General features: G+C 34.0%; 1 protein-coding gene across 6 annotated transcripts in view; it reads left to right on the top strand.

Annotated features, from left to right (window-relative positions):
• The window catches only part of CHD9 (chromodomain helicase DNA binding protein 9), a 223,650-nt gene that overhangs the window by 64,623 nt on the left and 141,685 nt on the right, over nucleotides 1-17,342 (top strand). For all 6 annotated transcript variants that reach the window (XM_038531048.1, XM_038531052.1, XM_038531050.1 and 3 more), the window contains exon 2: nucleotides 11,674-13,296. In XM_038531048.1, coding sequence (XP_038386976.1) covers nucleotides 11,839-13,296 — 1,458 coding nt within the window. In that variant the 5' untranslated portion in view covers nucleotides 11,674-11,838. The remainder of the gene's footprint in view (nucleotides 1-11,673; nucleotides 13,297-17,342) is intronic.

The following is a 17,342-nucleotide window of genomic DNA, read 5'->3' as shown; positions in this document are numbered from 1 at the left end:
TATTAAGTAAATTAAGCAGAGACACAGTTGATGTCCTTATTAAAGAATTGCTTTCAGAGTACTTTGGCTAGAAGTTTTCCAAATAAAGACTGAAAATTGGGTCACAGTTTGTGATTTGCTATCCAACATTTTTTACTCCCATTAAAAAAAAAAGAAAGAAAAAGTCTAAATATACTACTAAAGGGTAGATTCTATAGCATATCATGCTTCTTGTTCAAAAAGAACTTGAGAAATATTGAGGGAAAAACAATAAAAAACAGACCATAATATACATACAGTGGAATATTATTCAGCCCTTAAAAAATGGACAATTCTAACACATACTACAGCATGGATGGGTCTTGAGGAAATTATGCTCAGTGAAATAACCCAATCACAAACAAATACTATATGATTCTACTTATATCAGATATCTAGGAAAAAAAAAAGATATCTAGAATAGTCAAATGCATAGAAAGAGAAGATAGAATGTTGGTTGCCAGAGGTAGCAGGTGGGGAAGATTGAGTGTTTAATGGACACATGGTTTCAAATTTGCAAGATAAAAAAGAGTGGTTGCACAATGAATATACTTAGATAGAAGTATTGAATTGTACACTTACACATAGTTATGGTGTTTGTTTTATTATCTATGTTTTATCCACAATTAAAAATAAAAAAATGTTTTTTACATCGGCCATAAATAAACTCAATGTCCAGATAACCAATGTTGTCATTTTATTTATTTTTTAAAAGATTGTTTATTCATGAGCAACACAGAAGCAGAGACATAGAGGGAGAAGCAGGCTTCTCGCAGGAGTCCCAATGTGATACTTGATACCCTGACCCAGGATCACGCCTGAGCCAAAGGCAGACCCTGAACCACTGAGCTACCCAGGCATCCCCCAATGTTGCCATTTTTAAAAAGTTTCATGTAAGATTTTTTTAAATGATAAAACAATTTCTGCCTTATATATATAGCATTCCCTCCTCCCAACCCAAAAAGAAAAACTTATTTGTCCATTCCATGAGTATTTATTGACTACTTACTATATTTTAGATACTGTTTGTTTAAGAAGTACCAGGGGTACATCAAATAAAAATTTTTTACTTAGAACTTATATTTTATGGGAAGCATAAGCTTTAACATGATAAATGTGTAAAATATATAGAATGTTAGCTAATATGAAGGTAGAAAAATAAAACAGGGAAGGGGAATATTCAGTGTTGGACAGGAAATGATGACATTTTAGAGAGAGTGGTCAGGAATGGCCTCACTGAGAAAGTTACTTTTGAAAAAAAAGTGAATGAAATGAGGGAAGAGTGTACATAGCAAGTACAAAGGTCTTAGGGAAGGTATGTATCTCGCTCTTTTAAAAATGAAAATTAAAAAAAATGAAAATTAAAAAAATAAAAATGAAAATTATTGTTAAATCTGATTTTTAAAAAAATGTGTTAAGTGTGCAATTTAGTGGCATTTATTCCACTCACAATATTGTGCAACCATCTATCTTCCATTTTTTTCCCACTCCCCCAACAGAAACCACTTATTAAGAAATAAGTCCTTATTTCCTTCTCCACAGCTTCTGGTAGTGTCTAATCTTTTTATCTCTATAAATTTGCCTATTCTAGTTATTTCATATAAGTGAAATCATATAATATTTTCCCTTTTGTGTCTACTTATTATATTTACCGTAATGTTTTCGAGGTTCATTCATGATGTAGCATGTATCAGAACTTTATCCCCTTTTCACAGTTGGATAACATTACATTTTAGGTATCTACCAGATTTTGCTCATTCATCTATTGATGGATGCTTGAATTGTTTTTGAACTTTTGGCTATCGTGGATAATGCTACTATGATGGACATCTGTGTATAGGTATTCAAGTCCCTGTTTTTAATTCTTTTGGGTGTATAGTATATGTCTAGGAGAACAATTGCTAGGTTATTTGGTAATTCTTTGTTTAGCTTTTTGAGGAACCACCACACTTTTCCATAGAGGCTGTGCCATTTTATATTATTAACAGCAATGTATGAGGTTTCCAATTATTCCACATCCATTCATTTTTCATTTTCATTTTTTGAAATAATATTTCTAGTAGTTGTGAAGTGATATCTCATTGTGATTTTGGTTTGCATTCTCTTAATGACTGATGTTAAGTATTTCTGTTTGTTGGCCATTTCTGTATCGTCTTTGGATAAGTGTGTATTAAAGTTCTTTGTCCATTTTTAAGTTGGGTTGTTTATCTTTATAGTGAGTTCATAGGAGTTCTTTATAAATTCTAGATATTAAACTTTTATCAGATATATGATTTGCACATATTTTGTTCCATTCTTTGGGTTGTCTTTTTATTCTCTTAATAGTATTCTTTGGTGCACAAGTTTTTAATTTTTATGAAGCCTGATTTATCTGGGTTTTTTTTTTTTTTCCCTTTTTTTAACCTATGTTTTTGGTGTTATATTTAAGAAACCATTGCCAGTCCAAAGTCATGAAGATTTGCCCTTATGTTTTCTTCTAATAGTGTTATGATTTACTCTTAAATTTAGATCTTTTGATTTATTTCAGTTGATTTTTTTTTTTTTTATGGTATCAGGTAAGAGTTCAAACTTGATTCTTTTGCAGGTGGCTATCTGATTTTTCCAACATCAGTTGTAGAAGAGACTGTTTTTTCCCTATTGAGCGTTCTTAGCACCCTTGTCAAAAATCAGTTGACCATGGGAGGGTTTATTTCTGGGCGTTCCCTACCAGCCCATTGGTCTTTATGTCTATACTTATGCCAATAGCACATTGTTTTGATTACTGTAGTTTTGCAGTGAGTTTTGAAAGTGGGAAGTGTGGGTCTTCCAACTTCGTTGTTTTTCAAGATTGTTTTGGTTATGCTAGGTCCCTTGGAATTCCATATGAATTTTAGGATGAGTTTTTCTACACATGCAAAAAAATCATTGGGATTTTTATAGGAATTGTATTGAACGCGTAGATTGCTTTAGGCAGTATTGTCATCTTAATAATATTAAATCTTTCCATGTATATACACACGATGTCTCTCCATTTATTTAGATCCACTTTAATTCCTTTCAGCAGTGTTTTGTCTTCAAAATAATGTACAACTTTCAGTGTACACATCTTACATGTCCTTCAATTTCTTATTTTTTTAATGCTATTGTAAATCAAATTGTTTTCTTTTTTCCTTTCTGGAATGTTAATTGTTGTCATACAGAAATACAACTGATTTTTCTGCATAGATTTGTATCCTACAATTTTGCTAAATTTATCAGCTCTAACAGTTTGTGTGTGGTGTGTGTTACTTAGTTTTCTACATATTAAGATCATGTTATCTGTGAACAGAGATAATTGTACTGCTTCCTTTCTAATTTAGATGCCTTTTATTTTCTTTTCTTGCCTATTTTTTCTGGCTAGATCTTTCAGTACTATTGGATAGGAGTGGTAAAATTTGACATCCTTGTCTCCTCCTGATCTTGGGATGAAAGCTTTCATTCTCTTATGTTGACTTTGATGTTAACTATAAGTTGTTCATACATGGCCTTTGTCATGTTGAGGAAATTCCTTTCTGTGCCTGTTTTATTAAGTGTTTTTATTAAGTAAGGGTGTTGGAAGGGTGTTAGATTTTGTCAAATGCTTTTTTTGCATCAATTGATGTGATGTGCTTTTACCTTTATTCTATTAATGCAGTGTATTACGTCGATTGGTTTTTGTATGTTAATTACCTTTACACACCTAGAATAAGTCCCACTTGTTCATATAATATACTGTATATGAATGTCTATGTATAATATGCTGCTGGATTTGGTCTGCTAGTATTTTGTTGACAATTTCTGCATCTACATTCATAAAAGATATTAGTCTTTAGTGTCTTGTTCTGCTTTTTGGTTTTGGGTTTTTTTTCCCTTGACATTACAAGGGAAATGGCTTCATTATCAGGGTAATGTTGGCTTCACAAAATGAGTTCGAGAGTACTTCTAACTTTTCACTTTTGTGGAAGAATTTGAGAAGAATTGGTATGAATTCTTTAAATATATGATAGAATTCACCGTTTAAGCCATCTGGTCCTGGGCTTTTCTTTATTGGGAGGTTTTTGATTACAGATTCAATCTTATTTGGTTTAGGTCTATTTAGGTTTTCTACTTCTTTTCTGATCAATTTTGGTAGTTTATATGACATAAAATTTGTCCATGTCGTCTAGGTTTATCCAATTTGTTGGTGCAGTTCATATTATTCTTAAAAGGACTTATGATTCTTAGATAAAAAGGACTCATAAAGTCTATATTGTAAAGTAAAAGTCTGTATTAATATCTTCTTTTGATTCTGTTTTTAGTAATTTGGATCTTCTGTCTTTTCTTAGCCAGTCTAGCTAAAAGCTTGTCAATTTTGTTGATATTTTCAGAGAACTAATGTTAAATTTAATTGATTTTTCTCTATTGCTTTTTTCTTCTTCATTTCATTTATCTCTACTCTAAGATTTATTATTTATTTCTGCTTCCTTTGAATTTAATTTGCTCATTTCCTTAAGGTGTATCCTTAGGTTATAATTTGAGATTTTTTTTAATGTAGTTGTTTACAAGTATGAGTTTCTCTTAGAGCATTGTTTTTGCTGCATCTCATAAGTTTTGCTATGTTGTATGTTCAGTTGTATTCATCTGAGGGAATTCTCTAGTATCTCTTTATGTTTTAGATAAGACTTTTCTCATTTCAATAAGCTGGAAATATTTTGCCTATAACTTTGAAAAGAGAAGGTATAGGGAGACCTAAGTCTTCAAGAATTTGAAAGTTGCCATTATTAGGTTTATTTTAAATAATCTCAACATAGATGCCTAGTAAGGCAGGAGGAAAATGGAATATTTATTTATTTATTTATGAGAGACACAGAGAGTGAGGAAGAGACATAGACAGAAGGAGAGGCAGGCTCCTCGCAGGGAGCCCAATGTGGAACTCGATCCAGGCATCCTGGAAAATTGAACTTTTAAAGAACTTTTTAACAGGTATTCAAGTATAGTTTGGATACCTTTACTGGTGTTGTTCTAGAAGTTCATAGACTTTTTTTAAACAAAGAAATGGTGAATTCAAATTTGCCAGCTTTTGGTTTTGCCAAGTAAAGATATTCTTTAAAATGATAGATATCGGGATCCCTGGGTGGCTCAGCGGTTAGCACCTGCCTTCAGCCCAGGGCATGATCCTGGAGACCCGGGTTTGAGTCCCACATCAGGCTCCCTGCATGGAGCCTGCTAAAAAAAAAAATAAATAAATAAAATAAAATAAAATAAAATAAAATAAAATAAAATAAAATAAAATAAAATGATAGATATCTCCTATCATTATCATTTTATTCTTTTAAAAACATTTCTGGGTACAACTTAAGTGTTTTAGTCACTGTCATTGAGAGTTGCTATTTGCTATCTAAAAATAACTTCAAATGTTAATAGCCACCAGTGATAATAATTTTACCACAGTAAAAATGTTAGTCAAGTATTACACCAGAGAAGAAATTTTAAACAGTGCAATAGCTCCCTATTGCCTCTAGGATAAAGTCCAGATTTCTAACCTGGCTAATTCAAAGCCTTGAATATCTGACCTCTGCTTGCCTGGACATCTCTGTCTGATTGGTAGTATGCTCTGGCCACACTATACTATTGAGTGGTTCCCGAAATGCTGTGTCCTTCCTTACCTCTGGCCATTTCTTGTAGTGTTCTTACTCTTGTCAGTTTTAGGAATACTGCAAGACAGTAAGGGGATTGTAAAAGACCTATTTCTTCTCCTAATAGGAGTTACTGCTTCTTTTATTTAGTACTTTATAATTCCCCTTGAGGCAGACAGGACTGTAGTTAATAGTTTATGTTGTTATTTTTTGGTTTTGTTTTTTTTTTACAGATGAAAACAAACAGTATGTGGTTTTTCCCAAAGTCCTACAGCTAGAGGCAGAAGAGCCAGGACTCAGGTCTATTTTTTGTTTTGTTTTGTTTTTATTTAAGTATTATATTCTTTCTAATCCCTAAGCAGTCATTCATTGATTTAGCAAAAATTTATTGTACATCTGCTATGCTAGGCAACATACTAAGGATACAAAGATGACAAAGGTGTTCCTTTTTTCCAAGGCTATACAGTCGAGAGAAAAAAATCTAATACATTAGTATATTGAAGTGTTATTTGTAGTATGCACAGGTTATGACACAGTTGAGTCAGAAGAGGCCTTCTATAGAAATTGAATCTGAAACTGAATTTTCTCCAAGTATAAATTTGAAATAGTTATGAGTAGCTCATAATAAAGTAAAAATTAATGTAGCACAAATTTAATACTGTACAGAAATGCTGAAGAGATGTCTAATAGAAAACTGAATAATTTGGTAGAGCTCAATGCTGTAACTCAATGTGTGGAACTTAACCGAGAAGACTAATTCATTTAGTAGAAAAATATTGAGGGATTTATTTGGAGAATATAGAGATGTCTTAGACATTCAGGATGTCAACTTACCACTGAAGAAGGTGTGTGTGTATGTATATATGTATATATATCCTGTTTGGGAACATGCTCAGTAATTTTATTTTTACTCTGAAGGCCTAGTTCAAATGTTACCGCATCTCTATGCCTTTACTCATCTTTCCCAGAAATAATTAATTACAATCTAATCTGTGCTACCATAACATAGTGCCATGTATGCATCTCTGCTAAGGCATATGCCACTATTTTTTGTGTTTTCTTCCCCTCTGGATTAGGACCTTTGGGAAGGCAGGGATTCTTCTGTCCTATTGACAGAAGGTATAGGACAGACAGTATAGTACTCATGTCATCTGCATCCAATAAATGTAGAAATGAAGATCAAGAAGTAATTTTATTTTGATTCTAAACACTCATCTCGGCCTTAGAAGAATTCTTTCCCCCAGATATTATTTTACTGTGCTCAATTGATAAAGTTCCCTACAGCAGGGCTCCAGCTTACATTTTTGCCTTTATTTTCTACTTTTCTCCCTTTGTATACCCACTGCAACAGTTGTCCTGTTCCCTAAAACTTCCTCTCTTGCTGCTCCAACCTTATTCCTGAAGTCTTTGGCCTTCCCTTCTAATCCTTTTAGAAGACTCCCTCAAAGGTGAACTGTTGGAAGAAGCTTTTCCTAAGTAACTTGCCAAGTATGTTCTTTTAACTTTACAAGTTATCTTGCAGATGAACTTGTACCTCTATTAGGCCATAATTATCGTATTTTATTCAATATGTAATGTGCTTTTCTGGTACATTATTCCCTGCCTCCATTTAGATTCTTAACTTCTTGAGGGTAGAAACTTTTGTAGTTTCCACAAAGTTGCTTTGGGATGTAGTGGACAGTCCATAAGTATTTGCCTAATTAAATAGCAAGTTTAAATTAGATTGACGTGCTATTTTCGTAAAGTTAGAAAATGGTACCTTTATAGAATGAATTACAGCAATAGATCTTTAAGTGGAACTTAAGGAGCATTGTGTCAGTTGTAGAATAAACTGTTCAAATCAAAAAACAAGGTTTCATGAGATTTTATGGGCATTTTTTTCATTGTTTGCCTTTAGTCTCTATTTTTATAACTAAGTTGACTACTTACAAATACCTTGTCACAAATGGAATGTGTCTCTTCTTAACATAGTATTGGTGTCTATATTCATTTTCTTAACCATGAGGTGTTCCTTTTTTGTACTGACTTTAGCAAAGCACAAGTAGCATGTACTGATTATGTTCTAGTTACATGTCTAAATTCTCTTTCAGAGATCAATTATAACTCATCATCTAAGGGCCTGGAAGTTCTTTATCAATAAATGTTTATTGAGTGAAAAAATAGCAAAACTGTTTTTTTGTTGTTTGTTTTTAGATTGTATTTATTCATGTGAGACACAGGCAGAGAGAGAAGCAGGCTCCATGCAGGGAGCCTGATGTGGGACTTGATCCCGGGACTCCAGGATCGCGCCCTGGGCTGAAGGCAGGTGCTCAACCACTAAGCCACCCAGGCGTCCCACAAAACTGTTTTCTTAATTAAAATTTCTTTACCTCTCTCATATTTTAGGTAAGCCTCGGGTTACATAAATGTAGAAAACACTCCACTTGAGCACCATTTGCCATCATGGACAAAAATTCGAGGACAATACCACTTCTTTCCTGTATGGACTATTATTACTGCTCCGATGCATCGTATATTTCTTTCCAGGGCAATCTCCTAAAGATTCTTTAACTGTTTTTTAGGAATAAAAGGAGTGCATAGGCATGTAGCAAATCTTTATAAATTCAGAATGTTTTCTATTTGTGTTTAAGTTCACTGTTAATCACAATAAATAGAAATATATGGATTAATGTCTTATCTTTCCAATAATTTACTTTCAACATTCAGTTGGGCAGTAGATTTTTATAGTTGTGGGTTCTGAACTCTTAATACATTCTAATTATTCAAGAAATTACTTTAATCATTCTAAGATGTATATTTTTTTCCCCACTTTTAATATCTCTGTAACTGGTGGGGTGCCTGAGTGGCTCAGTCAATTAAGTGTCTGGCTTTTGATATCAGCTCAGGTTGTGATCTTCGGGTCGAGATTGAGCCCTATGTGAGTCTCTGCAGTCTGGAGTCGGCTTGAGATTCCCCTCTCTCTCTCTCTCTCTCTCCATTTGCTCTCACTCTCTCCCAAATAAATAATCTTAAAAAAATCTCTGAAATTGGCATGTGTCTCAGTATCTGTCACGTGGGGATCATGGAGCAAGTTGTCTGTGCGTACACACATGTAGTCATAGTTATTTATATATATATATATATATATACATTTTTAAAGACTTTATTTATTTATTCATAGAGACACACAGAGAGAGAGAGAGGCAGAGACACAGGCAGAGGGAGAAGCAGGCACCATGCAGAGAGCCCGACAGGGTCTCCAGGGTCATGCCCCGGGCTGCAGGCAGCGCCAAACCGCTGCGCCACCAGGGCTGCCCTATAGTTATTTATATTATCATCACTTCGGATGGGCTGTGTACATTAGTACTACACATGTTTGTTATTTAAAATATCTTTTTTCTTATTAAGTAGGCTTCATACCCAGCAAAGAACCCAACACAAGCTCAAACTCACAACTGTGAGATCACCCTGAGCCAAAATCAGGAGTTGGGCACTCAACGACCTGAGCCACCCAGGTGCCCCTAAAATATCTTTAAATAAATACACTTTTCAAGTATTTAACCAAAAAGCTGTTGATTATGCAGAGGCACAGAAACAGGGTCACAAAGCATAAATTTAATATTAGTGAAGCAAAAATTTTTGTGGAAGAAATGACAGCAATTCACATTTACTTACAGAGCAACAATCAAGTATTTTTGGATCAAGCAGAGTACCTCAAGGGGGAAGAAATTGCCAAATCCTTTGGAATAAGATTAAGTCTAAACACCTTTGAAATGGTATAATGCCAGTCTGGCAATATTTTTTTTCATGTTGTATCAACTAATGTGCCTCATATTTGATGACATACTGGACTTGGTAACTTTCATTATATTTCTTTTTTTGTGTTCCTCTTGACAATCATACAACCATATAGAAACATAAAATATTACTTTCCTGATTAATAACTTAGGTGTACATAAATATTCCCTAGTCTGGAATCTGAAGCAGAAATTAAGATACGTTCCAGAGGAGTGATTTAACCTACCTTCTGTTTTGCTAAGGGCTTTGTTCAATTCAGACTACATAGCCCTTCATCTGCTCTGTCTCACAATTATAAGATCTGGAAAAATAATCTTTTTGTATTTTACTTCTAAAGTCATGTTTGTTAAAGGATTTAGGTACATACTAATGTAATTGATAATAAGTCAGTTTCCAGTTAAAATTAATATGGACTTTGGTAGTTTTTCTCAGAATTTTTCAGAAATATTTCTACATTAAAACAGTGAGCATTTGGGTGCCTGGGTGGCTCAGTGGTTGAGTGTCTTCTTTTGGCTCAGGTTGTGATTCCAGGGTCCTGGGATCTAGTCCCACATAAGGATCCCTATAGGGAGCCTGCTTCTCCCTCTGCCTCTCTCTGTTTCTCATGAATAAATAAATAAAATCTTAAATAATTAAAAAAAAACCAGCATTTTATTAAGGAAATTTTTATTTCCTGATACCGACCTCTCAAAAAAGAAATTCTGAAAAAGTTTCTTAGGCCTTTGCTAATTTTTAAATAAACTAATATGTAGAGGAACAGGAACCTCCATTTGTGATTCTCTATGCAAGACGATAGGACAGAGCCATAAATTACCTGTTAAAAATGTTTGTAATAATACAGGCCTAGAACAAAATGAGCCAACCATTTCATATTAACAAGTAACCTATTAGATCCTTTCCACACATAAATAGCATGTATGTGTGTGTATACATATATTCACATAAATATATCTCTTTCTTTAAACACTATAAGACTAATTCATTGCTTAGCTCAAACTACTGTTTATTTTTGCCTCAGCTTGATTATCACCATACATTTATTTATTCTGTTTAGTAAATAAGCAATATATATATTCCAAATGATTTAATGAGGCTGGGGAGAGACTAGGGACAGAGTAATGTATATAACCATTAACAGGAAGGTCCTTGCTTTTGCTGCATAAATATCAAAATCAGTTGGCTTTAGGAAGGCTGATCCAAAAAAAAAAAAAAAGGAAGGCTGATCTTCCATAGAGATGAGCACCACAACCATGGTAGCAATATGTGGGAACATACCCAACATATCACCTGTCTGCATTGTCTGTCACCTGACCAGATGACTAACTCATCTCATTTGGCCTGGTTTAATATGACTTCATACAATAATAATAATAATGTCGTCGTCGTCTTCTTCTGATTTTATGTATTTATTTATTTAAGAGAGAAAGAGTGAATGGGAGGAAGAGGGAGAGAGAATCTGAAGCAGACACCACACTGAGCGCAGAGCCCAACACAGCTTTATCCCCCAACCACGAGATTGAGACCAAACTCTTTTGGTTTGAGTTGAAACCAAAAATCGGACATCCAACTGACTGAGCTGCCCAGACACCCATACAATTGTTCTTCTTGATGTATTTCCACATGTTCTATATAAAAAATAAGATTTATCTGCTTAAGAGGTCTACAGCAAAATATCACAACACACTTCTTAATCTGAGAAGGTCTGGTAGCAGCTATCTAAACATGCCAGAGCTGCTGGGCTGTGATGGTCATTTCATGGTATAGGTGAGAGTCTGACATACCATTCTCAAGTTTGCATTCTGTCATCAAAATACATGAGCTTTGGTGGTGCCTGGGTGGCTCAGTCAGTAGAGCGTCCAACACATGATCTCAGCTCAGGTCTTTTTTTTTTTCAGCTCAGGTCTTGATCTCATGGTTGTGAGTTCAAGCCTTGCATAGGGGTCCATGCTAGGTGTAGAGCCTACTTTAAAAAAAAAAAAGAAAAAAATATATATATGTCTAAATATATATATATGTGTAAGTATATATATATTTACATCAAAGTGAAGTAATATACCTTATTACTTTTAAATGCATACAGTCATGTCCCATGCACCAGAATTTTTTTCCTTGTAGGGAATATCAATGAGCTTTTTGCAATTTTTTAATCATTCTACCAAAAAATACTGTACACTGAGATTGTATATTTTTTAAATCATATATAAACTTTGGAGAACTTTAATAAATACTCATCATTAAACTTTAATTGTTTTTTTTATTTTCCTAGGATTCTGACACTTCATGACATGTCATTATCTAGAGCAATAATGAACATTGACCTGTTTCGGATTAGTTGATGACCTTTGGAAATGATCCAATAATATCCACTACAGAGAAGCCGAATATACTTCATTCGGAGTAAGCAGCGCAGATTGTCACTGGATTTTTCAAGATGACAGATCCAATGATGGACTTTTTTGATGATGCCAATCTTTTTGGTGAGACCTTAGAAGGTTTGTCAGATGACGCATTTGTACAGCCAGGACCTGTTTCACTAGTTGATGAATTGAACTTGGGTGCAGAATTTGAACCTTTGCACATAGATTCACTGAACCATGTTCAGGGTACTCCAACACATCAGAAGATAACTGATTATGAGCAGTTAAATCAGTTTGATTCAATGAAATTTCACCAAGTCAATCAGCCTTTCGGTAGCCCAGCTGAACATGTGTTATCTCCACACTCTCAGTTTAATTGTTCCCCGATTCACCCCCAAAACCAGCCCAATGGTTTGTTTCCAGATGTAGCAGATGGCAGTCCAATGTGGGGCCATCAGACAGCTACCAGCATTTCCAATCAAAATGGGTCTCCTTTTCACCAACAAGGACATTCTCACTCTATGCATCAAAACAAAAGCTTTGTGGTACACCATGACTTTGCCTTATTTCAGGCCAGTGAACAACAAACACAGTGCACTTCACTACGCTCACAACAAAACAGAAATAATCTTAACCCAGGGCAGAATTCTCTCAGCCAGTCTAAAAATTTTATGGATGTTAATGTTTCTGGTCCACACAGAGTCAGTGTTAACCACCCATCACAAATCACTAATGCATCTACATCACAACAGTCTCTTTCAATGCAGCAATTTTCCCAAACTTCAAATCCTTCAGTTCACTTCCTCAAGTGTAGCAACCATCAAGAAGGGAATTTTAATGGACCTTCTCCAAATATGACTTCTTGTTCTGTCAGTAATTCACAGCAGTTTTCTTCACATTATTCCTTTTCCAGTAATCATGTCTCACCAAACAATCTTCTGCAGGCCTCTGCAGTGCTTGCACCTAATCATACAAATCAGACTTTATCTGATTTTACCGGAAGTAACTCCTTTTCACCTCATAGAGGAATCAAGCAAGAATCCACTCAGCATTTGCTAAATACCAATACATCGTTGAATTCAAATAATTTCCAAATGTTGCATTCATCACATCCTCAGGGTAATTATAGCAATTCAAAATTATCTCCTGTGCACATGAACTTCCCAGATCCTGTTGACTCAGGAACTCAAATGGGCCATTTCAATGATCACGTAGAAACTAATGGCTTTTCATCTTTAGAAGAGAATTTACTTCATCAAGTGGAATCTCAAACTGAGCCATTCACAGGACTTGACCCAGAAGACCTCCTTCAGGAGGGTCTCCTTCCCCAATTTGATGAGGCAGCATTTGGACAAGATCATTCAAGTCATGTTTTAGATCATGACCTTGAACGGCAGTTGACTTCACATCTTGTAACTCGGCCTTCGGATATGGCTCAAACTCAGCTGCATGGTCAGGCTCGGAGTTGGCACTCCTCCCTTTCCAATCATCAGCATTTACATGACAGAAATCGCCTTTATTTACAGCGACAGGTATGTAGCTCTTTTATTTTGGTGATTTGGGGTAGGATGGGCTTTTACTCATTGAGTTAATTTTATGTGAGACACATCTCAGACTTCTCCAAACTCAGGCATATTTTGACATTGGTTTCTATTGCTTTAACAATTTTATATTTGAAAGTGATTTACTGATGTGCTCAAAGCAATACATTAACTTCTATATGTAGAAAATTATAAAGTTTTAAGACCTTTTTTGTAACTTTCAATTATAATTGCTTTTAACAGAATGATTTATTATCAAAAATGAAAACTTAACCACAATTAAAAGGTCAACAATAGACTGAAAACATTTTATCACAAATATAATGGACTTCATGTTAATATTCCTACAAAAAGCTCATATAAATTGATAAGCAAACTTTTAGGACTTTACTTGATAACTAGTTAAAGCATGGGATCTAGAATTCACAGAAGGGTAAATTGAGTTAATAAACAACATTCAGAATAATATGTAACTAATAATTCAGTTTGCAACATGATTTTATTTTTATGTATTAGAAAAAATTGTTAATGCTTAATGCTGGCAAATTTATGGTGAAGTGAGAATTTATATAGCTTTGTTATTTGTTTTTTTTTTTTTTTTTTAATTTTTATTTATTTATGATAGTCACAGAGAGAGAGAGAGAGAGAGAGAGGCAGAGACACAAGCAGAGGGAGAAGCAGGCTCCATGCACCGGGAGCCCAATGTGGGACTCGATCCTGGGTCTCCAGGATCACGCCCTGGGCCAAAGGCAGGCACCAAACCGCTGCGCCACCCAGGGATCCCAGCTTTGTTATTTGATTCAAATATTTTAAAATATAGTTTGGTAGTGAATTTGAATGTAAAAATACTGTATTACAATACCCCAAGCATAGCAAAAGTAATATTAACCCAGAGATATTTATCTTACACTATACAGGACAACTGGAAGCAGCGAATTTTATCATAACATATTAGTTGGAATATTAACAGGCATTAAAAAGTTTGAAGACTGGGCAGCCCGGGTTCTCATCGGTTTAGCACCGCCTTTGGCCCAGGGCGTGATCCTGGAGACCCAGGATCCAGTCCTACGTCAGGCTCTCTGCATGGAGCCTGCTTTTCCCTCTGACTGTGTCTCTGCCTCTCTCTCTCTCTCTCTCTCTCTTTCTATCTGCCTCTTATGAATAAATAAAATCTTTTTAAAAAAAAATGTTTGAAGACTAACACTGACAATATGTTAGTGACGGGGGAAAAGCATAATTCAAAATTAAGATCACAGTAAAGCGCTTAAGAGTACAGGCTCAGGTACCAAACTACCTGGTTTAGAATCTTGGCTACTGTTACTTATTAGCTCTGTGACTTTTAACCAGTTAGATAATTTCATTGTGTCTCGTTTGCTTCATCTTTTAAATGTGGAATCATAACAGGATCTACTTAATAAGGTTTTGATAAGGATTAAAAGGGTTATAATATGTGAAAGTACTTAGAACTGTGCTTAGCATATAGTAAGCAATTAATGTTATTATAGTTACACTTTTTTTCATAGTAGTATGAAAATATGCATATGGAAAAAAATACTGAAAGGAGATAGGTTGTTTTAGGGTCTTGCCATTATACTTTCCTTTGTTTTCTGTAGTTATTGTCACATTACTGTGTTGTTTCTATAATAAAAATGTATTTAATGTAACATACTACCATTTGTCTGAAATCTTGTTATATTAAGGATTCCTAAAATGCTTCAGTACCTTGGTTACCTGTGAGATCTGATGGACAATGTAATATATCACAGTACTTGAAATTAAACATTTAGGGACCATTTATTCATTTCAATGCCTTGAAATGTTTGAAGAAGATAAAAATCTTTATCTTTGTCTTTAGCTTGATTTTACTTCTGTTTCAAATGGTATTTTCAGTACATTTTTTGAAATGTCTAGATAGATTTTAAGATACTTAAAAGGCACTCTTAAATCCTCCCTCCTATTTTTGTGGCCTGAGTAGAATATTATGATTTTGCTCCCTCTACTGGAAGAGGATCAAGCATCTTCTTTAGAAAGACCCTGGGAAAAACCTCTACTGCTTGAACCTGGGGTCAACTATCCGCGTAATATGTAGATTTCTGACTAATTGGACTAGTCATTTTGTCTAGCATATACTTGAAGGTATGAAGCCCAAAATTTATTTACTTTTTACTTTTCTAGGGCCTTTTCATCATTTAATTTTTTTTTAATTCCTGTTTTCCTAAACATGTTCTACAGATTTAGAATGAATAAAGGGTAATTATAAATAACTGAAGTAGTTCCAATGCTAGCATGTAGGTGGTATTATCTGAGAGAAATTTTTTCAGACCCATCCTAAGCAACCTTTCATAAATCATCTTTCTCAACTGATAAATTCATAAGGCTTTGTTTAAATGTACTTACCTTTTTGTTTCAACATTTGCTTTGTATTGCTAACTTCTTGTTTATATTAGATGTTCAAAAGTAAGTAAAGGACAATTGGTTTGGGATACTTTTTTGACTTATTAAGAAGCTGTTTTTAAGTTTCCTGTTATTCTTAGTGCCAAGAATGGTATTTGAGGAGTTGTTGATTGTGAGGGTGAAGAAGAGAGATGGATTTGGTAGAGAAGGTAGAGGATTACTACAATTGAGTTTTATGAATTGTATATAGATTTTATATGTACTGAACTATAGGTCACATGTTGTAAATATGTGAAAAATCAAATGATTTAATGTATGTAATGTTTCACAAATTTTGGCAGAGCTTACAAATTCTTTAATTTTTGGCATGTTCTGAATGGTTATGGTTATTACATAGCAAAAATGTATTGATAAGGAGCTCTTCTACATTATTATGGTCCTTCCTCAGATTCTATAGAAATAGATTTTTTTCTTTTAGGTTTTTTTAAACTGTCTTAATTGAAGTAATTTCATTTCAGACTAAATTAGCATTGCTAAATATGTATAGACGTTTAGAGATTAAAAAATAAAGGGGCGCACAAATCTTGGTTTATCAAAATCAAACAATGAGACACAATTTGTTATAGCGAAAACAAGATATTCTTTAAACTAATGTGTGAAAATTCATGATGGCACTCTATTCAGAATTCTAGAAAGCTTCAGTGAGAATGTTGGATATGTAAAGGATACTTCTAAGCCTTGCTTTTTCTTATTTCCCAGCTGAGGTGGGGTGGTCATGGATATAATTTCAAATGTCTTGATGTAAGTACTCTTAAATCTGTGTCAGTCATTAAAAACAGTGAATATTGCTGATAACATTTCTTCTATAATTGACTCTAGAATTTTACCACTAAAAAAGGGAAAAGAAAAAAGGTAAACTAGCAAGTGTTCCTAAGTATAAGTGCTCACAAAACATAGTACAGAAAATACTAGACTTATTTTCATGTGTAATTTTTAGAGCAAAGGAATTTTGAGAAAATAATTCTATAAACTTTTCATTGCTACCTTATGACAAACATTTCTGCTATTTTGTAGCACAAAATCTTTCATTTTTGTCTTATTAGTGAAGTAGACATAACATAGAACATTATGTGATCTCTCAAAGTTTATACATTTAATGTAAAATTTAGTGGTAGAGAAAAATATGTGGGATAGCTAAAATAGCAATCAAAACAGAAAATAGAACTTTAAGATATACATAATTACACATAATTCCTTGTGGGCTTTGTACTCTGATGAATTTATTACTTTCTTTAGTATCTTGAATTTTTATTTCATTTTCTTCCTGAATATAGGGGATCTTAACATTACTGATAGGCTTTTAAAGAAAGAGAAAGACAGGTTTGAACAGTCTATGTAAGACAGTTTTTTTTTTTATAAAAGATTATTTTCTGATAAAAAAATACATAGTTATTAAAAAATTGGCCCACGTAGAAAACAAATGGAAAATAAGTTGTAATGTCACTACCAGTGATACCACTGTTGATGTTTTGCTGTATGAGTTTCCAGTGAGATCTGTTGTCTGTCTCATCCCTGTCCTCCAGTGACATATTTTTGCATTTTTAAGAAAATCAGAATAATAGTTCATGCTTTTTGGCAAATGG

The sequence above is a fragment of the Canis lupus genome, chromosome 2, assembly GCF_011100685.1.
Source record: "Canis lupus familiaris isolate Mischka breed German Shepherd chromosome 2, alternate assembly UU_Cfam_GSD_1.0, whole genome shotgun sequence".
NCBI lineage: Eukaryota > Metazoa > Chordata > Mammalia > Carnivora > Canidae > Canis > Canis lupus.
This window is presented reverse-complemented; position numbering and strand designations above follow the sequence as displayed.